We start from the raw sequence: 20,302 nt of genomic DNA, 5'->3' as shown, positions 1-20,302 counted from the left end.
GGGTACAGAAGATTATTACATTTCAGCTTTCAAAGTGTTCTGTTGTATGACAATGAGTAGAGAATGTAATCGCTTGCTCACTCGACAGAAGACACATTAAGCACTTCCTAATAATTATACACATTTATTTGAACAGATCCTTCTACAGGAAATAGGAACAGCTACAGTACATTTCAGAATCGCCTACCTTTACAGCTAAAGAAATACTCCGGCAGGGTGGAATACCCGTCAAACCATACTGCAACCTGTGTAAATCCACCACTGCCAAAACGTCTCCATTATATCTATATTTTACAGATGGGAAGTAATTCACAATGTGATTCTGCATGCTGTTTTGTGGTAGTAGGTACCACGGTGCTTTTCACCAGGTACTGTCAACCGGAGGCCCTTAGACAGGGCGCTCCCTGGGGCGGGTGACATACTGCCACCACAGAGGGGGGAGGTCACCCTCTTTGCGGGCTGGGGGTAAGGCCTCCGACTTGGGGCCGTCTGCAGGGGTCTCTTCCTGCAGCTGCTGGACCTAGAATGAGAGACACTGTCTTAGAACCGTTTCAATGACTCAATGTATACCAGACCCCTGCACAACCCACCTCTCTGTCCCAGCTCTGTTCTCGCAGCTTCTTCCACTGCTCCCGCTTGGCAAAATAGTCAGGATACATTGCCTTCTCTGATGGATGCCAGTGATCTAGAGTCCACTCAGGCACCTGCCAAAAGAACACAAATTGAATTTGAATTGAAATTGAATAAGCACACTACCAAGTCCTTTGGTAGAAGCCGGGTGGTGCTGACATACTGGAGTTATAACGGTACACACATTCAGCCTTAGGGTGCACTGTGACCCTAAGGTGTGTACATAAAGTATAATCAGAATATACACACTAGGTCCAATAAGCAATGCCTGAGCTGCACTGTGCGCCTAATTAATATAGCCAAGTAATCACCCGGCTGTATGGAAAGGCAGACCCATCTTATTGCTGGAACGTGTAATCGGAGCCGGCCTAGAAAAGCGAATCTCCCTGACTGGAGTGACTTCCCGTTGTTAAATAGCTTAGTGGTTAGAGATGCGGGCTAACGAACAGGTTCCACGATCGTCTCCCATCACAGTCAAAGCATATAATGCATTAGGATTTGAGCAGGATAGACAAACTTCACTGGCTACATGATTCTCTTCTTTTCACTTGACGAAGACATCAGTTATCACCTGTATTGATTGATACAATAACTATATAATTCACAAATGGCTAATAAGCTGTTAAAATGGCCAATGACAAAAGCCATGAAGTTCATAGACGCTATTTGTGGTGGAGGTAAAAATAATAAAAACCGTTAGTTTAACACAATGCTTGTCTAGTGAAATATTCAATCTTGGCGTGAAGTTGCGTGACGAAATGTTCTAACTGAGGGCAAAGGCATTGCATCATGGCCTAGAGGTTAAAGACACTTCCTCTTACGTGGGAGACCAGGGTTCGAAACCAGGCAGGACAAAAAAAATGTCACTTAATTGCGGGCCAACTGAACAAGGCTTGCCTGGTTTCTTGTTTTCCTTTAGTTTCCTTGTCTAAATACAACTCTGTAGAAAATTAAGAGACCAATCCACATTTTTCTTAAATCAGCATCTCTACATGTAGGGCAGCCATTCCATTCCAGTGTCTGTTAAATTCCAACACACACACCACATTTTTTTATTTTGAGGTACTGATTAGGTTATTACCTAAACCAAATCTAATTTAACAAGTATAAAAACCGCTGCTGTTGTCATCACTATCCTCTTGCAATAGGAACAGATGGATTGCAAAAACAATGCAAGTAGTACCTCAAAGGTAATCTGCACGACAAAAGAATTGAAAAGAAAAGCTTTGAGTGAGAAAAATAAGGGTTCAATTCTGGCTAAAGAGTAAGAATCAGGTTGCTTCCATCCTGAAGGTTTCAAAGACAGCAGTTCATAAGAACAAAGTCAAGCAACAGACATTGGGGACAACAAAGCTACAGACTGGCAGAGGGCGAACACAACTGTCCACTGACCAAGATGACCATCAACTCATTCGATTATCACTCAACAATCATAGGATGACATCAAGTGACCTACAAAAAGAATGGCAAACAGCAGCTGGGGTGAAGTGCACAGTGAGGACGGTTCGAAACAAGTCATGAAGTCATGCAAAGTTAGCAAAAAGCCCTTCATCAATGAGAAGCAAAGGACCATAAGGGTTGAATCGTAGAGGAATGGAGTAAGGTCATCTTCTCTGACAGATTTATCTTTGTGAAGGACGCATGAATCAAGCCAAGTACAAGGTTATTCTGGAAGAACACCTGCTTCCTTCTGCTCTGACAATGTTCCCCAACTCTGAGAATTATTTTTTCCAGCAGGACAATGCTCCATGCCACACAGCCAGGTCAATCAAGGTGTGGATGGAGGACCACCAGATAAAGACCCTGTCATGGCCAGCCCAATCTACAGACCTGAACCATATTGAAAACCTCGAATTTGATCAAGAGGAAGATGGATGGTCACAAGCCATCAAAGTTGAGATACTTGAATTTTTGTGCCAGGAGTGGGATAAAGTCACCCAAGAGCAATGTGACAGACTTGTGGAGAGCATGCCAAGACACATGAAAGCTGTGATAAAAAAAAAAAAATCAGGGTTATTCCACCAAATATTGATTTCTGAACTCTTCCCAAGTTAAAACATTAGTACTTTGTTGTTGAAAAATGGTCTGAAAACAATGCATATTTTTTTTGGTTATTTTGACCAGTTTTTGTTTGACAAATAAATACTCTAAATGACAATATTTTTATTTGGGAATAATGTTGTCAGTAGTTTATAGAATAAAACTAAACTGTTCATTTTACTCAAACACATACATATGAATAGTAAAACCAGAGAAACTGAATTTTGCAGTGGTCTCTTAATTTTTTCCAGAGCTGTATTAGCTGCATGGGACAACACAGCCGTGTATAGTAGCAGTCACCATTTATATAGTACAGTGTACTATATCATAGAGGGAATCACATCATAGGCTTGTGCCAATCTGAAAAACTCTCTCAGACTTTACCTTGCAGCTAGTATACAAAAAATAATATAGAGAAAATGTCTGGGATCTTATATTTACAGCCCATGAAACACTGGACCAAGACTACATGTTTATATTTTGGTTAAATAGTTGCAGTGTTAACTCAAAATAACATTGAAAAACTTAATTATTTCAACAAAATTAGTCCAGGTATTTAAGTATTCTACAGAAATACCTACATCACCCGCAAGAAAAACAATTATGGACGTACGATGCATGCACTTAAAAATATTTGGAAAGTTTTAGGCAGCAAACAAACTTCGCAGAGTGCAAGACGCTGTCAGGAGATATTGTATGTTTTTTCATTGCTGAATGTTACATCCCATAACACCAGAAAATACTCAACAGCCTTCTGGTTTACCTACTTTCAAGAGACTTCCCTGCCACTACAAATGGGTTGGGGTGCAATATTTGAATTAACAGTAAAAAAAGGTAAATGTTTCTCTAGACCCCATACTTCGTAGTTTCTAAGGTAATATCAGTGACTCAAACAGCTACGCACTGTACGGTGATATGGTGTGCATCTTCGTTTTAGTTACCTTGTACATTTCATATCTTTCATAAGATGTTCCTCCTGGCGAGTCAGGGAAGAGGTATGGCTGAGGGTGTTGGTTAGACCAGAATTCCTCCTCTCCTGCCTTCAGCATCAACGTGGCTTTAATCATGTCCTTTTCATCCTTGGCTTCGTCAAAGCGTGCCCTCAGCATGCACGCGTAGAAGCGGTACTTATCCCTGTAGGCAAAAAAAAAGCAATTCGTTACCAACACCATATCGTTTAACTAGCCAATACAGCTGTGCCGTGATTAGTATCTTTCAAGTGTGCGAGAGACATTAGTAACTTGCAAGTGTGCAAATATGACGAAGCTGGTTAGCAACCGTACAGGACACTAGAATACACTGCGTACCTCACCGAGCATATAATTATCTAGATAAATGACGCGGTTTACTATTTGACCTAAAGGCTAACTAGAATGTTACCGACGGATCGTAGCCAACTATACACAGAGCGAGCGACCTAGCTAGCTAGCAATACGTATTTGCTGGTCAATAAGATGGTTCCATAGAGTCGAATATAGTATTAAATATAATTCAGTACTCCTCAACAAATTGCTTACCTAAAAATACACCATGATTCAAGGTGTCTCAAGGACTTTTTGTACAGCCTCAATACTTTTTGTTGATGAGTAAGAAATACAGCGGACATTTTTTCTGTCCCCTGTCACCTTCGACGGCGTAGAGGATTGTGGGGCGTTGGATGTCTGCGATTTCACGTTACATTTTACACTTACTATACGCGCAATATAATCCTCACTTTTGTAGTTGTATTAACAATGCCAAATTATATCTCAAACTGTTATAGAATTGCTTAAATCTACAATCTTTGCATAATATTTCCTTGTACTGTCTTCATTCTTGTTTACCTAAGGCAACTATTTAAAACGGTAATAACGTATGCGCATGTATTTGGCTAAATATGGTAATGCGTTGTAGAATTGTTGCTAATGCTAAAGATTTCACGTGGAGTTTGCTTCAATAGCCTTGCGAAGATGGCACAATTCACTTTTATCGGTAAGATTTCTAAGTGGATAGGGCAGCATTGCCAATTGTCAGCATTATCTTAAATTATCTACGTTTTGTAAAAGAGGCTAAATGTAATTTCATGCAGCTTAGCTTCCTGTCAAAGTTGCCTCACACAGTACTCCACTTTGATATCCGAGAACAGATTCCATTAGAATATTGCCCCCAAAAATACTTTTTTTTCTAGTACACTTAGAACCGAACCCGACCGCTGGTCCGCAGTCAGATTAAAACTACAATAATACTAATGTATTCTAATTTATCATGTTATCCATGGGCAACAGCCTTAAACCTTCACTCTGATATTGGTATATACTTTTTTTCAGTGTATTAGTTATGATCGGATAGAATTCATTGTAATTTAAGCTTTAAAACCTCAAACCTCTGCCTAATGGGACAACGTGTACAATTGCAGGTTATTAATTTAAATGCCTGTAACGTGTTCAAAAGCCTCTAAGTCACTACCAAAATACATAAAATCACATAATACATTTTAGTAGTAAGGTACGAGGTGATGTGGTATACTACAGCTAAGATATGTTCTTAAGCATGACGCACCACATGTCCCTGGATACAGCACTTACCTGAGGGATATTGGAAAACATAACCGTTTGGTCCTCTCGAACACGGCCCTTCTCTCTCTTGCCAAAAGGCAGGATTTTTTAAAAGTTTGCCTTGTTTGTTCTGACATGCACTGCTGAAGTTTAGGTAAAACTCCATGAATGCTATGTATAACACACATAGCATTCATTAAGTGTAAAGCTTAAGTGCACAGAAGATCATTTGAGTTATGATGGCATACTAGTATGACATTCTACTCCACAGATATTGGTGTTAATCTAACAGACCCAATGTTTCGAGGAGTTTACAGAGGAAATCAAAAACATAAAGGTAGGTGTGTGCTGAAAATATGCATTTGGGCTACATACACTGTCAAATCAGACATTACCCATAACTGAAATCCATTACATTTTCAATGTATGAATACTCACTTGCCATTAATACTTGTTTCTTGAATAAATAGGCCTAGTGCAAATGGACTATATATCTTTTTTGCAGATGACTTTAATCAAATTATTGACCGTGCTGTCAAAGTTGGGGTTCAAAAGGTTAGATATTTTATTGTTTCATTTCATGTCAATATAATTATCAAATCACTCTCTGAAACACAGAAGTGAAATATTGAGAGATTATAATCAATTAAGGAGTGTGTGATAAGTGAATAGCCTACATGTTCTTTAATTGTTACAGTTCATGATCACAGGGGGGAGTCTTGAAGACAGCAAGGAGGCCCTGAAATTAGCAGGAACCAGAGGTAATAATGTATCAAAATAACTAGGATTACCATGATTATTTTCTCAAGCATTTACAGTTTATCCCCACCGTTATGACTCAGATATGGGTTGTTCCAAAAATTGATGCCTTTTGCCTCCCTTTGATATTTGAAGAGAACATTTCTTTCAAATCATTACATTTTAAAAGCCTGTTATTACATGGGTTGTCCATTTCACATGACAAATTTGGAGAATATTTATTTGCCCTCTACAGTAAAATTGGGGAGGGGGCTATGGATCTCAGAGTGTCATGCATATCTCAGCACTGGCCCAATTGTTTTAAGAAACTTGGGGGAATGATGTGTTTGCTATAAAGATCTGGCATTTTGTAAAATACACTAATGGTGACACAATTCAAATTTTTCACCCTGCTGACCATAGATAAACAGGCTTTTATTGGGTAAACATTGCTTTTAATTCCCTTTCCCAGTTGGAGTAGTGCTTATAGACACTACTCCAACTGTCACAAAGGAATTATTGGCTTATTCAAGGTGAAATAATGAATCTTGATCATTTTTGTCACTTAGTAGTACTCTTTGTAGTCATTCTTGCATTTAACCTTGAGATGGAAATCATGTTAATATGAGGTGCAGAAGTGCTTAATTGGTGGAATGTCCCAAATAGAACAGCGCTGACAATTAATAGCCTAAGATTGTCCAGTGGGCTGTCTTGAAACAGAAAGGAAAAAAAGACCAAACCATTTCATTATGGCCATACCCTTATTTTCTGCACATAGATGAATTTTACAGTACAGTTGGATGTCACCCAACACGCTGCAGCGAGTTTGAACAGAGCGGACCAGATCAGTATTTCACCTCACTGAGGGATTTGGCAACATCAAACAAGGGAAAGGTGGTGGCAATTGGGGAATGTGGATTAGGTAGGTTGGCAGTCATATCGCATTAACTTTAACAGACCGTTTTATTTGTGTATTTCAGTGGTGCTTACATTTTAAACATTTTGTCTGGCACATGTATAACAAAGTAAATTAATGATGTGTCAAGTTATTCAACCCACTGTATGCCTTTTTTCTTAACACTACAGATTTTGACAGGTTGGAATTCTGTCCAAAAGAAACACAAATGAAGTGAGTTACATTTCAATTTTAAAATAACCTTTCACAGAAACTGTCAATCCAAATATATGTATTCCACTTAATGCATTGAACCACCTTCTCGGTTCCACGTGACAGGTATTTTGAGAAGCAGTTTGACTTGGCTGAGGAAACCAAACTGCCAATGTTCCTTCATTGCAGAAACTCTCATATGGATTTCCTTGGTATGTTTGCTTAAATTATGTAAAACATCTGCGACTTGATGCAGGGGCTGATGTTTTGTGTTGTCCTTGTTTACATTGGCAGACATTATGAAAAGAAACAGAGACAGATGTGTTGGAGGTGTGGTAAGGAATTGTCTTTTTTTGTACTTGAGAGCCATTGAAATAATGGCTATATAATTTCATCTTGATTGCTAGACTTTATGAATCTGTGTCATTGAAAGCTTTGACTCCGCCAGGTTCATTCTTTTGATGGAACTAAAGAAGATGCTGCTGCCCTTATGGACCTGGATCTGTACATTGGCATCAATGGCTGGTGAGAGAATATTTCAAGATTGAATACTGAAAGAAAATATTAACCTGGCATGAAAAGTGTTGATCCCATGTTTTATGAATGAAAAATAAAAGATCCAGGATATTTTTGAAAGTCAAAAACCTTGTCTTCCACATTACATTTTTATATGATGTATAACATCATAAAATAGTATGTTGCATTTGTACTGTATTTTTGTTTAGGGGAGTTTTTCAAGTTATTATTAGGCTGGGGTACGTGTGTTAAAAATTTGTTATTTTGTTCTTGTTTTTTCTGCATTTCAGTTCTTTAAAAACAGAAGCAAATATTGAAGCAATGAAGTCCATTCCCAGTGAAAGACTGATGCTTGAGACAGGTTTGTGACCCCTTTAAGGAACTGTTTATATTCCTCAATTCAAATTTGCTTCATAAGAAAACAAGTTTGAGTAAATGTTGTCCTCACATTTATAGATGCTCCATGGTGTGGGGTGAAGAACACTCATGCGGGGGCAAAGCACATCCAAACTACCTTTCCTACAAAGAAGAGATGGGAGGAAGGACACTGCTTGAAGGACAGGAATGAGCCCTGTCATATCATGTATGTAAATACAGTTGTGCTCAAAAGTTTGCATACCCTTGGAGAATTGGTAATACAGGTGCTGGTCATAAAATTAGAATATCATCAAAAATGTATTTATATCAGTAATTCCATTCAAAAAGTGAAACTTGTATAATGTATACATTCATTCCACACAGACTGATATATTTCAAGTGTTTATTTCTTTTAATTTTGATGATTATCACTGAAAACTAATTCAGTATCTCAGAACATTTGAATATGGTGAAAAGGTTCAATATTGAAGACACCTTGTGCCACACTCTAATCAGCTAATTAACCACCTGCAAAGGCCTTTAAATGGTCTCTCAGTCTAGTTCTGTAGGCAACACAATCATGGGGAAGAGTGCTGACTTTTACAGCTGTCCAAAAGACGACCATTGACACCTTGCACAAGGAGGGCAAGACACAAAAGGTCATTGCTAAAGAGGCTGGCTGTTCACAGAGCTCTGTGTCCAAGCACATTATTAGAGAGGCAAAGGGAAGGAAAAGATGTGGTAGAAAAAAGTGTACAAGCAATAGGGATAACCACACCCTGGAGAGGATTGTGAAACAAACCCCATTCAAAAATGTGGGGGAGATTGCTACTGAGTTATGTTCTCTGATGAAAGTCAATTTAGCATTTCCTTTGGAAATCAAGGTCCCAGAGTCTGGAGTAAGAGAGGAGAGGCACAGAATCCACGTTGCTTGAAGTCCAGTGTAAAGTTTCCACAATCTGTGTTGGTTTGGGGTGCCATGTCATCTGCTGGTGTTGGTCCACTGTGTTTTCTGAGGTCCAAGGTCAACGCAGCAGTCTACCAGGAAGTTTTAGAGCACTTCATGCTGCTGACCAACTTTATGGAGATGCAGATTTCATTTTCCAACAGGACTTGGCACCTGCACACAGTGCCAAAGCTACCAGTACATGGTATCCCTGTTATTAATTGGCAAGCAAACTCGCCTGACCTTAACCCTATAGAAAATCTATGGGGTATTGTGAAGAGGAAGATGCGATACGCCAGACCCAACAATGCAGAAGAGCTGAAGGCCACTATCAGAGCAACCTGGGTTCTCATAACACCTGAGCAGTGCCACAGACTGATCGACTCCATGCCACGCCGCATTGCTGCAGTAATTCAGGCAAATGGAGCCCCAACTAAGTATTGAGTGCTGTACATGCTCATACTTTTCAAGTTGGCCAACCTTTCTAAAAATATTTTTTGTGTTGGTCTTAAGTAATATTCAAATTTTCTGAGATACTGAATTTGGGATTTATTAGTTGTCAGTTATAATCATCACAATTAAAAGAAAGAAACATTTGAAATATATCTTGTCTGTGTGCAATGAATGAATATAATATACAAATTTCACTTTTTGAATGGAATTACTGATAAAGAAACTTTTTGATGATATTCTAATTTCATGACCAGCACCTGTATATGTACCATTGTAAAGAAAACATGAGTGAGCAGGCAAAACAAGTCTTATTTCTTATGGGATTCACATTCAACTGCATGTTATAACAGAATGGCACAATCATAAAACAAAATAAGTCAACAAAGTGAACTGACCCCTGTTGAAAAGTCTGCATACCTTTAGTTCTTAATACTATGTATAGCATCAATGACAGCGTGCAGTCTTTTGTAAAAGTTGTCTACGAGGCCCCGAATTCTTGCAGGTGGTATAGCTGCCCATTAGTCTTAGCCAAATGCCTCCAGGTCATGCAAAGTCTTCAGTCGTCTTTCATGAACAGCACATTTGATATCTCCCCAGAGTGGCTCGATGATACTGAAATCAGGAGACTGGGATGGCCACTCCAGAACCTTCACCTTTTTCTTCTGTAGCCACTAGAGGGTCAAGTTGTCCTTGAGCTTAGGGTCATTGTCGTGCTGGAAAGTCCAAGAGTGTCCCATGCACAGATTTCATGTTGCATTCATGTTGCCATACGTTTTGAAAAGATTCCACATGCCTTTAGAGTTCACACCCCCCCAAAACGTCAGTGAGCAACCACCATTCTTCACAGTGGGGATGGTATTCTGTTCACCATAGGTCTTGTTGACCCCTCTCCAAACATGGTTGTGACCATAAAGCTTGATTTTTGTCTCATCACTCCAAATTAGTGTGCCAGAAGCTGTGAGTCGTGTCAAGCTGTTGTCAGGCATATTGTAACCAGGCTTTTTTGTGGCATTAGCACAGTAAATGCTTCTTTCTGGCAACACAACCAAGCAGCTAATTTTTGTTCAAATATCTTAATATTGTGCTCCTTGAAACAACCACACTGTCTTTTTCCAGAGCATTCTGTATTTCTCCTGAGGTTACCTGTGGGGTTTTGTTTGCATCCTGAACCATTGTTCTGGCAGTTTTGGCTGAAATCTTTCTTGGTCTATCTGACCTTGGCTTGGTATCAAGAGATCACTGAATTTACCACTTAATAAGTGATTGAGCAGTACTGAACGGTATTTGCAAGGCTTAGGATATCTATTCATATCCTTTTCCATCTTCATGAAGTTCCATTACCTTGTTACGCAGGTCTTTTGACAGTTCTTTTCTACTCCCCATGGCTCAATATCTAGCCTGCTCAGGGCATTCATGTGAGAGCTAACAAACTCATTGACTATTTATACACAGACACTAATTGCTATTTAACAAGCCACAGGTGTTGGAAATTCACCTTTTAAATGCCATTTTCACCTGTGTGTGTCACCTTGTGTGTCTGTCACAATACCAAACATTCAAGGGTATGTCAACTTTTTTAATCAGGTCCATTTAGGGTAATTTCTGTTATCATTATGATTTTAAAAGGAGCCAAACAACTATGTGATAATAAATGGCTTCAAATGATCACAGTCCTTAAGTAAAAAACAGTTTTTTTGCATGATCAACCAGTAGACATTCGTGTTAATCTGAGCATAATTTAATTGATTGGCCCTGAGAGAACTAGCTGTGTTGGTTTTTCAGAATGATAGTGTATCTTTTTTGTGATAACCCTAATGTTTTTACTCTTTCTGTTCCAGACAAGTGCTTGAGGTCTTAGCTACTGCGAGGAATGAGGATTCTATGGACATGGCAAAGACAATTTACAACAACACAATTAAAGTTTTCTTCAGTGGAAGCTGATTACATCTCCTAAGATACCCTTTCCCTAATGTTATTTGAAAATTCCTTTTTCCCTTAGGTCATTTATTTTTTTCATACAAAATCTAAATTCTAAACTGCAAAAAATATTTACATACAGACAGTTGACAAATTAAAGGAAAAGTGTTTCAGTAAGGTGTTGGGCCACCACAAACAGCCAGAACAGCTCAAAGTGCTTGGGCATTGATTCGACAAGTCTCTGGAACTTTGCTGGAGGGATGGAATAACCTTCCAAAATATATTCTCTAGTGTTTTGATGATGATGGTGGGGGAGAGTACTCTCTAACATGTCAGTCCAAAATCTGCCATAGGTGTTCAATTGGGTTGAGATATGGTGACTGCGAAGTCAATAGCATATGATTGACATAATTTTCATACTCATCAAATAATTCGCTGACCGCTCATGCCTTGTGGATGGGGCATTGTCAACCTGAAAGAGACACTCCCATCTGGATAGAAATGTATGACCATAGTATAAAGGTGATCACAGTTGTGTAATTATATGCTGTGACACTTCCTTCCCTCTAACGGGACGAGTGGACCCACACCATGGCAGGCTTGGGTCCCCACGGAGCCTCCGACCCCCTCCCTGTAGGGGTCAAGCATTCAGGATTTTCCTTTCATTTGTCATCTGTATATAATCTCACTAAACCATAGAGGTCAATGATATTCCAATTCAAGCTTAATCTAAACAATGGAGTGACAGTTGATATGATCTATAATGTAATAAACCGGTTACTGTCATTTTATCACCTAAGTTCAAACGCTGTATTGTAAAAAAAATCATAGTTATTTTGCTACTTGAAAAATATTGGATATCTTTATTTTAAACGGAAACCCAGATCACGTTGATTGTTTACTCCTCCCTCCCTACGTGAGCCCCTTAAGTCATTGGTACCAAATATATAGTGGAAACAAAAGAATGTAGCCAACTATAGCATAAATCACCGGGGTAGCCCTGGTACCTGGGTAAAGCACCAGTGGAAATGCAGCATAATATTGTCTGTTAACCTTTGTTTACTGAGGTAAATGAAGCCCAGTTTTGGCCTGAATACTTTCCCTAAGGATGTGGTTTTACTGTGCATATTAAAAAAGACTAACAATAAATCAAGTTTATGTAATTTATTAATGTTAGTAATTACCAAAGTCTCATAGCAGACACCTTTTCCTGTGGGAAAATAAGCAAGGAGGATCTTGTTTAGAAAAAAGAAAGAAAGAATTCCAGGTTGCTGATCCTAAGCTTGTTCTCTTTCATCTTTTTCTTTTTTTGGCTGAAAAATCCCCTGCCACTGTCAATCATCTGGAAGAGAATATAAAACTATTTTCAATGCAGAATTCATGAAAACATACAGCAATATACAGTATTTAGCCAACTTTGGTATATCAAAATATAAAATAATCTGTAATTCTTTTAGCCCATTCAACTCATTCAGCAATTAACCAGGCCACACTCTTTACCTCAATCTTAATCTGAGACAACTCTTTTCGAGCTTTGGTTTTAGCCTTCGCCAGGACATCCATCTCCTGCCCCTTTTCCCTCAGTAGGACCTGCCACCTCTGCTCAGCCTCACTGCCCAGCCTCTCCAGCTCCAGGAGGCTGGCTCTGGCCTGTCCCCGCTCGTCCTCAGCCTGACGCTGGGCTGCAACAGTTTGACAGAGCTTCTCCTCCACTTCAGTAAGGTTTTTGGCCAGCTCAGTGTTGCTTTTGTCCCAGGCAATTTTCTCAGCCAGCCTTCTCTCTTTGACTTCTGCCAGCTCATTCTTGAGCTGGTCGCAGGAGGTCTTCTCGGCCAACATCTCCTTATCCAAGGCAGCCATCTTTCCTTCCAGCTCAGCCATGAACTGGTCAAACGCATTCGTCTTTGCCTGCAACTGCTCAATTTTCTCCCACCTCTGCTCAGCCTCACTGCCCTGCCTCTCCAGCTCCAGGAGGCTGGCTCTGGCCTGTCCCCGCTCGTCCTCAGCCTGACCCTGGGCTGCAAAAGTCTGACGGAGCTTTTCCTCCACTTCAGAAAAGTTTTTGGCCAGCTCAGTGTTGCCTTTTTCCCAGGCAATTTTCTCAGCCAGCCTTCTCTCTTCGGCTTCTGCCAGCTCATTCTTGAGCTGGTTGCAGGAGGTCTTCTCGGCCATCATCTCTTTCCCCAAGGCAGCCATCTTTTCTTCCAGTTTAGCTGTGAGCTGGTCAAACAAAGTCGTCTTTGTCACCAACTCCTCTGTTTTCTGCCACCTCTGCTCAGCCTCTCTGCTCAGCCTTTCCAGCTCCAGGAGGCTGGCTCTGGCCTGTTCCCGCTCGCCCTCAGCCTGACGCTGGGCTGCAACAGTTTGACAGAGCTTCTCCTCCACTTCAGTAAGGTTTTTGGCCAGCTCAGTGTTGCTTTTGTCCCAGGCAATTTTCTCAGCCAGCCTTCTCTCTTCGGCTTCTGCCAGCTCATTCTTGAGCTGGTTGCAGGAGGTCTTCTCGGCCAACATCTCTTTCCCCAAGGCAGCCATCTTTCCTTCCAGTTTAGCCGTGAGCTGGTCAAACAAAGTCGTCTTTGTCAACAACTCCTCTGTTTTCTGCCACCTCTGCTCAGCCTCTCTGCTCAGCCTCTCCAGCTCCAGGAGGCTGGCTCTGGCCTGTTCCCGCTCGTCCTCAGCCTGACGCTGGGCTGCAACAGTTTGACAGAGATTCTCCTCCACTTCAGAAAGGTTTTTGGCCAAGGCAATTTTCTCAGCCAGCCTTCTCTCTTCGGCTTCTGCCAGCTGATTCTTGAGCTGGTCGCAGGAGGTCTCCAACATCTCCTTATCCAAGGCAGCCTTTGCCTGCCACTCCTCCATTTTGGACACATTGGCTTGGTTCTCCTGTCGCAGCTGGTTGCAGTCTGTCCTAACGGACTCCAAATCGAGCTTTGTCCCGGCCAGGTGGTTTTCCAGCTCCATCTTCTGCAGTATGGTTTTTACCAAATGACTTATTGTCTGGTCATGGGCATTCTTCATCCTTTCCAGAGCACTGGCTAACTGAGTGGCCCTGCATTCATCATGGTCCACTCTGTTCTTGGCATTGTCATGAAGATCTCTGGACTCAGCGTCCTCTTTGCTAGGCCTCGACTCCATCTCTTTGATAGAACAGTTAATCTGGGAGGCCGGGGACTGCTCTTCTCTCAGCAGGTGGCATTTTTCTGCCAAGTCGCTCTTCAGCCTAGATGCTTGGACCTCCAACACCTTCACTTTTTTCTGCCAGTTTAGAATCTCCCTCTGCTGCTGTGCTGCAGCAACCAAGCTGTTCCTATGAAGGGCCTTGGTCTTTTCTAGCTGTCCGCTCAGAACAGAAACCCGAATCTTTTCCCTCTCCAGGTCCTTCTCCAGGGCAGATGCCCGAAGCTCAACTCTCTCAAGCTTTGTCCTCCACTCTTCCTCGTCCTCCTTCTGCTGCTTCTCGAGACGCTCCCTCATTACACACATCCGAGACTTCCGCTGAGGTCTTTCAGCCTCAGAGGCATCTCCATTGTGGGTCTCCATTGACAAGGTTGTCGGGAGCCCCAGTGACTTGTAATGCTGGTAGCGCCACTAATCTGTAGGAAGGGAAACACAGTAAACATGGGAGAAACACATAAGAGCAAAGAACACAGGAGACTTGAGGACACAGAAGTCTAAACTATGTGAGGTCAGTTTCAATGATTTTGCCTCCATAACAGAATTAACTATATGAGGTCGGTGTCACCAATGGTGCCCCATTCTCTTCATAGGGCACTACTTTGGAACAGGACAAATGGTCAGTGGTAATGAAATTATTTTCTGAATAATTCCTAGTCCACACGTATGAAGAGAATTAGAAGGGCTGCCCAAGTAGAAGGCTGTGTCGTTAAGCACTACACCACAGAGCTGTAAGTTAGACGGGTTTCAGTTAGACTCTCTCTCTACCCTGAACAAATGCTCTTTTGCCGCTGGCCGTTTTAACAGCTAATTGGCCATTCGTGAATGATCCTGATAAAACTAAACTGACTAATGTTTCTTACTAAGTACCTCCACCACAAATAGTTTATATGAACTGTGTGGCGTTTGCCACTGGCCGTTTTAACAGCGTATTAGCCATTAATACTTACTGGAATAGTCATAAGAATTGAGCAATTGCTAGCCAGTCTGCCAAGGCTATTTAATTAATTTCGTATTTTTTTTCCAATCATGGCATAACAACTTACTTTTTTTAACCACTACTTGTCTTTAACCACTAAGCCACACATTACACATTTTAGCCGTCGCTACACCATTGAGCATTGTGTTCAACTAACGTTTCTTATTAAGTTCACCTCCACCATAGGGTCTATGAACTGTATGGCATTTGCCACTGGCCGTTTTAACAGCTTATTATCCAGTAACTGATAACTTCCTAGGAATAATCAAAAGAATTAAGAAATTGTTAGCGAGACTGAAGATGAACTTTTCCATGCCAGATACAGTCGCCATATACCGTTTTAGTTAAGGCATACTATTACGTAACTACTGTATGTTGCAGCCAGCAAATGTGTTTGTCTATCCTGACCCAAAACGCATGCACAGATGCATACTTCGAAAATCCACCAGAAACAGTCGCAATATAACAGTAAACTGTTTCATTTCAGGCTGAGGAGATAGGAAGCGGGACCTATAGTTTACAGGTCCGCTTCTCTAACCACTACGCTATTTAACAAGGGGGCTCAGTCAGTCAGGCACTCGCTCATTCACTCACTCAGTAAGAGACATTCGCTCTTCTTGGCCGACTCCTTACGAGGTCCAGCAAATACCAATGTGAGTGTGGATGAAATGTCAAAACGCATAGAAATCCCCGTTTTAAAAAATACGTGTAGTCTAGGCCAAAGACGCCATTGCGTGGACAGTCCGGTGCTGGTGACGATGTACTTACCTAGTGGTGTGCAGAAGCAAAATGATCTGTATTTCACTATAAAATGGTATTGTGGCTCACTTTCACAGTATCAACAGCGTAAATGATGTGCGAGCGCTTGGTCGCCTCCTTAAATACCATCCTTGTTGCCATGACAATAGTACGTCATAAAGGCAATCGACGTGTTGACCACTCCCCATTTACAGTCCACCCACTGTTTTGGGGAAAAACGAAGGAAAAATTGTTGAACTTTTTTACTAGTTATTCTTTTGATTCATACCTCATATTAATCTGAAGAAGGCCTTAAACTGTTTGAATAGTCTTCTTGCTGCAAAGAGATGTAGACATTTTAATAAATTGGATATTGTTTGGCTTCCCTGCTGGACCTTATCTTGCCCAAGTGGCGATCATATCTATACATTTAGTGGTACTTTATTGAATCTCTCGAATAATTTAGATAATGAATTGTTCGTTCATTTATATAAAACATTTTATAAATGGTTTGCAATTGGCAGCTTTTAATCAGCGATCTATTATGTCTATGTCTATCTATATGCTGTACAGTAGCCATGAGCTAACAAATGTTTCTAAGCAAAGGTCCTCGACAGGTAACATATAGGAAGTTAACTAATGTAGCCTACTTTTTTGATGGGTTTTACTTCAAGCTTTCGCTTGTAACCGATTGCAATGTAGGACTTGAGTGAATTAATTAACGTTAGCTGTTGTTTAATTCAGCTTTTTCGCTCAATGCATTGGTACGTCCCTATGAAATCTCTAATTCAGTTTTTTTTTGTTTTAACTTTTCGGAATTTAGTGTTTCACCATTTACAGTAATTATATCATATGGACATGTTATGTGAATGAATAATACTTCAACAGTTTAAAAGATATAATAGTAAATGTGTAATGATGCAACCCAACATTGCACTATTGTTTTGTTTTTATCAAGGCACAAGTGTTAACACAGTTGCCTAGATACAGAAATAGTCTGCTAGATGGAGAGCCAGACAGCTGCTAACGTTATGCATCGCTATATTCCACCATGATAGCTCATATTTTGGAATATCATCATTAATTTGTCTTGCGCAGGGTTTACAGTTTTTTAATTCCAAGGGAGGGTCTTTTAATTTTATAATCGATTACATTTCACCCCTCCTCCACATCGAGAGGGGTCAGCTGAGGTGGCTTGGTCATCTGTTTCGGATGCCTCCGGAACGCCTTCCTGGGAAGGTGTTCCGGTCCCGTCCCACCGGGAGGAGACCCCGGGGAAGACCTAGGACACGCTGAAGGGACTATGTTTCCCGGCTGGCCTGGGAACGCCTCGGTGTCCCCCCATTTCAGTAGTTTGTAAGACTTGTGGAATTTACATATTGACAGGAGAAACATACCTTATTTCTATATCACATTTCTATTGGCTATTAGTCCCTGGTTGTGCTTGGCGTAACCAGATAGTGTGGAAAGAAGTCTAGAAAATGCTTAAAAAAAATGACTTTCGGAAGGACCGCAAACGTGAAGTAAGTTCTCTACTCAATAATCTACGAGTTTCTTTGCAGTCTCCGTTCGCTTGTAGATTTCAGAGTGGAAGGGAAAAAAAGTGAGTGGAACGAATCGTGTGTTAGAGGAGTTGCTGGTACCGAATTTTGAGGACAGTCCATGTGGATTGGTTAGACTATCAGTATGCCTACGATTTGTTTTGCTAATTTTGTCAACGTCATGAAAGACTGTTTTTTTCTCATCTCCACAGAGTGGGTTGATGACATTAATTAAGGCCAGGAAACTGTGATGGCCACTCCAGAACCTTCACCTTTTTCTGCTGTAACCATTGGAGGGTCAACTTGGCCTTGTGCTTGGGGTCATTGTCATGCTGGAAAGTCCAAGAGCGTCCCATGCACAGCTTTCATGCAGAAGAATGCAAATTGTCTGTCATTTTTTTCTGATAACATGTTGCATTCATGTTGCCATACATTTACATAAGATTCCCCATGTCTTTAGAGCTCACACACCCCCAAACATCAGTGAGCCACTACCATGCTTCACCATGGGTGTGGTATTCTGTTCTCTATAGGCCATGTTTACCCCTCTCCAAACATAGTGCTTATGGTTGTGACCAAAAGGTTGATTTAAGCCTTTTCACTACAAATTAGTGTGCCAGAAGCTGTGAGGTGTGTCAAGGTGTTGTCGGGCATATTGTAACTGGGCTTTTTTGTGGCATTGGCGCAGTAAATGCTTCCTTCTGGCAACTCAACCATGCAGCAAATTTTTGTTCAATATCTTCGTATTGTGCTCCTTGAAACAACCACACAGTATTTTTCCAGAGCAGCCTGTATTTCTCCTGAGGTTACATCTGGATTTGTATTTGTACCCTGAACAATTGTTATGGCAGTTTTGTCTGAAATATTTCATGGTCTACTTGACCTTAACTTTGTATCAAGAAATCACAGAATTTCCACTTAATAAGTGATTGAGCAGTACTGAACGGCATTTGCAAGGCTTATCTATTCATATCCTTTTCCATCTTCATGAAGTTCCATTACCTTGTTATGCAGGTCTTTTGACATTTCTTTTCTGCTCCCCATGGCTCAGTATCTAGCCTGCTCAGGGCATCCACGTGAGTGCTGACAAACTCATTCACTATTTATACACAGACACTAATTGCTATTTAAAAAGCCACAGGTGTTGGAAATTCACCTTTAATTGCCATTTTTACCTGTGTGTGTCACCTTGTGTGTCTGTAACAAGGCCAAACATTCAAGGGTACATAAACTTTTGATCAGATCCATTTTGGGTAATTTCTGTTATCATTATGATTTAAAAAGGAGCCAATGTGATAGTAAAAGGCAGTTGTTTTGCATGATCAGTCATATTTTCAAAATCAATGCCAAAACTTTATAATTTCTGCAAGGGTATGCAAATTTATGAGCCCAACTGTGTCTTGTTGCTATGCTGTCAGTTATCATGCCTTTGGCCATGCCTTTGGCCTCATTGTGGATTTCAATTGAATTACCTTGTTGAATAAATAATAAATGATTTAAAAATGAATGTCACTGTCTATGTTGGAAGGGAATATACAATATCTGGGAATCTCATAAAGCTAAATTACTGTAAATTACAGTGCTGACAGTAGACACTCATGTTAATCTGAGCATTCTGAGAATAATTTAATTGATTGGCCCTGAGAGAGCTAGTTGTGGTGGTTGTTCAGGATGATATCTGAGGCTTTTTGTGAAAGCCTTAATTTGTTTAATCTTTCTGTTCCAGACAAGTGTTTGAGATCTTAGCTGCTGCAAGGAATGAGGATCCTATGGACATGGCAAAGACAATTTACAACAACACATTGAATGTTTTTTTAGTGGAAGCTGATTACATCTCCTAAGATACCCTTTCCCTAATGTTATTTGAAAATACCTTTTCCCCTTAGGTCATTTTATTAGTTTTTTTTGTCATTTTCATACAAAATCTAAATTCTAAACTGTTAGAAATATTTACAAACAGACGGTTGACAAATTAAAGGTAAAAACTAAGTGTTTCAGAAAAGGTGTTGGGCCACCACAAACAGCCAGAACAGCTTCAAAGTGCTTGGGTATTGATTCGACAAGTCTCTGGAACTTTACTGAAGGGATGGAATAACCTTCCAAAATACACTTACCTAAAGGATTATTAGGAAAACCTGTTCAATTTATCATTAATACAATTATCTAATCAACCAATCACATGGCAGTTGCTTCAATGCATTTAGGGGTGTGGTCCTGGTCAAGACAATCTCCTGAACTCCAAACTGAATGTCAGAATGGGAAAGAAAGGTGATTTAAGCAATTTTGAGCGTGGTTGTTGGTGCCAGACAGGCCGGTCTGAATATATTTCACAATCTGCTCAGTTACTGGGATTTTCACGCACAACCATTTCTAGGGGTTACAAAGAATGGTGTGAAATGGAAAAACATTCAGTATGCGGCAGTCCTGTGGGCGAAAATGCCTTGTTGATGCTAGAGGTCAGAGGAGAATGGGCCGACTGATTCAAGCTGATAGAAGAGCAACTTTGACTGAAATAACCACTTGTTACAACCGAGGTATGCAGCCAAGCATTTGTGAAGCCACAACACGCACAACCTTCAGGCGGATGGGCTACAACAGCAGAAGACTCCATCGGGTACCACTCATCTCTGC

The 20,302-nt window shown here is 40.6% G+C and overlaps 3 protein-coding genes across 3 annotated transcripts; 1 reads left to right on the top strand and 2 right to left on the bottom strand.

Moving 5' to 3' along the window:
• Window positions 1–108: 108 nt before the first annotated feature.
• ndufb9 (NADH:ubiquinone oxidoreductase subunit B9) lies at window positions 109–4,326 on the bottom strand. The gene is made up of 4 exons (XM_010865731.5): window positions 4,188–4,326; window positions 3,612–3,804; window positions 591–704; window positions 109–520 (listed from the first exon to the last, which is right to left on the bottom strand). The coding sequence occupies exons 1-4, from the start codon at window positions 4,274–4,276 to the stop codon at window positions 389–391; spliced, it is 528 nt and encodes a 175-aa protein (XP_010864033.1). The 5' UTR covers window positions 4,277–4,326; the 3' UTR covers window positions 109–388.
• tatdn1 (TatD DNase domain containing 1) lies at window positions 4,304–11,278 on the top strand. Its single transcript, XM_010865730.3, has 12 exons — window positions 4,304–4,641; window positions 5,476–5,541; window positions 5,710–5,759; window positions 5,902–5,965; window positions 6,721–6,864; window positions 7,029–7,071; window positions 7,177–7,262; window positions 7,345–7,385; window positions 7,499–7,575; window positions 7,857–7,927; window positions 8,023–8,149; window positions 11,161–11,278. Exons 1-12 carry the CDS (start codon window positions 4,575–4,577, stop codon window positions 11,261–11,263), a joined length of 939 nt encoding a protein of 312 aa, XP_010864032.1. The 5' UTR covers window positions 4,304–4,574; the 3' UTR covers window positions 11,264–11,278.
• A 1,110-nt stretch (window positions 11,279–12,388) lies between these two features.
• On the bottom strand, window positions 12,389–16,916 carry LOC105006980 (calponin homology domain-containing protein DDB_G0272472-like). The gene is made up of 4 exons (XM_034294817.1): window positions 16,161–16,916; window positions 13,197–14,832; window positions 12,740–12,860; window positions 12,389–12,581 (listed from the first exon to the last, which is right to left on the bottom strand). Exons 2-4 carry the CDS (start codon window positions 14,777–14,779, stop codon window positions 12,480–12,482), a joined length of 1,806 nt encoding a protein of 601 aa, XP_034150708.1. The 5' UTR covers window positions 14,780–14,832; window positions 16,161–16,916; the 3' UTR covers window positions 12,389–12,479.
• Between the last annotated feature and the right edge of the window lie 3,386 nt (window positions 16,917–20,302).

This window comes from Esox lucius, chromosome 10 (genome assembly GCF_011004845.1).
Source record: "Esox lucius isolate fEsoLuc1 chromosome 10, fEsoLuc1.pri, whole genome shotgun sequence".
Taxonomy (NCBI): domain Eukaryota; kingdom Metazoa; phylum Chordata; class Actinopteri; order Esociformes; family Esocidae; genus Esox; species Esox lucius.
This window is presented reverse-complemented; position numbering and strand designations above follow the sequence as displayed.

Coding starts and splice junctions, on each gene's coding strand:
- tatdn1 (XM_010865730.3), top strand. CDS start 4,575: ATGCTAAAGATTTCACGTGGAGTTTGCTTCAATAGCCTTGCGAAGATG. Junction 5,760..5,901: donor TCAAAGTTGGGGTTCAAAAG/GTTAGATATTTT, acceptor TAATTGTTACAG/TTCATGATCACAGGGGGGAG. Junction 7,072..7,176: donor CCAAAAGAAACACAAATGAA/GTGAGTTACATT, acceptor TCCACGTGACAG/GTATTTTGAGAAGCAGTTTG.
- LOC105006980 (XM_034294817.1), bottom strand. CDS start 14,779: ATGGAGACCCACAATGGAGATGCCTCTGAGGCTGAAAGACCTCAGCGG. Junction 12,861..13,196: donor AGCCTCCTGGAGCTGGAGAG/GCAGGGCAGTGA, acceptor GGAGCTGGAGAG/GCTGGGCAGTGAGGCTGAGC. Junction 12,582..12,739: donor TGTCTCAGATTAAGATTGAG/GTAAAGAGTGTG, acceptor ATTCTCTTCCAG/ATGATTGACAGTGGCAGGGG.
- ndufb9 (XM_010865731.5), bottom strand. CDS start 4,276: ATGTCCGCTGTATTTCTTACTCATCAACAAAAAGTATTGAGGCTGTAC. Junction 705..3,611: donor AAAGATATGAAATGTACAAG/GTAACTAAAACG, acceptor TTCTTTTGGCAG/GTGCCTGAGTGGACTCTAGA. Junction 521..590: donor AACAGAGCTGGGACAGAGAG/GTGGGTTGTGCA, acceptor CTCTCATTCTAG/GTCCAGCAGCTGCAGGAAGA.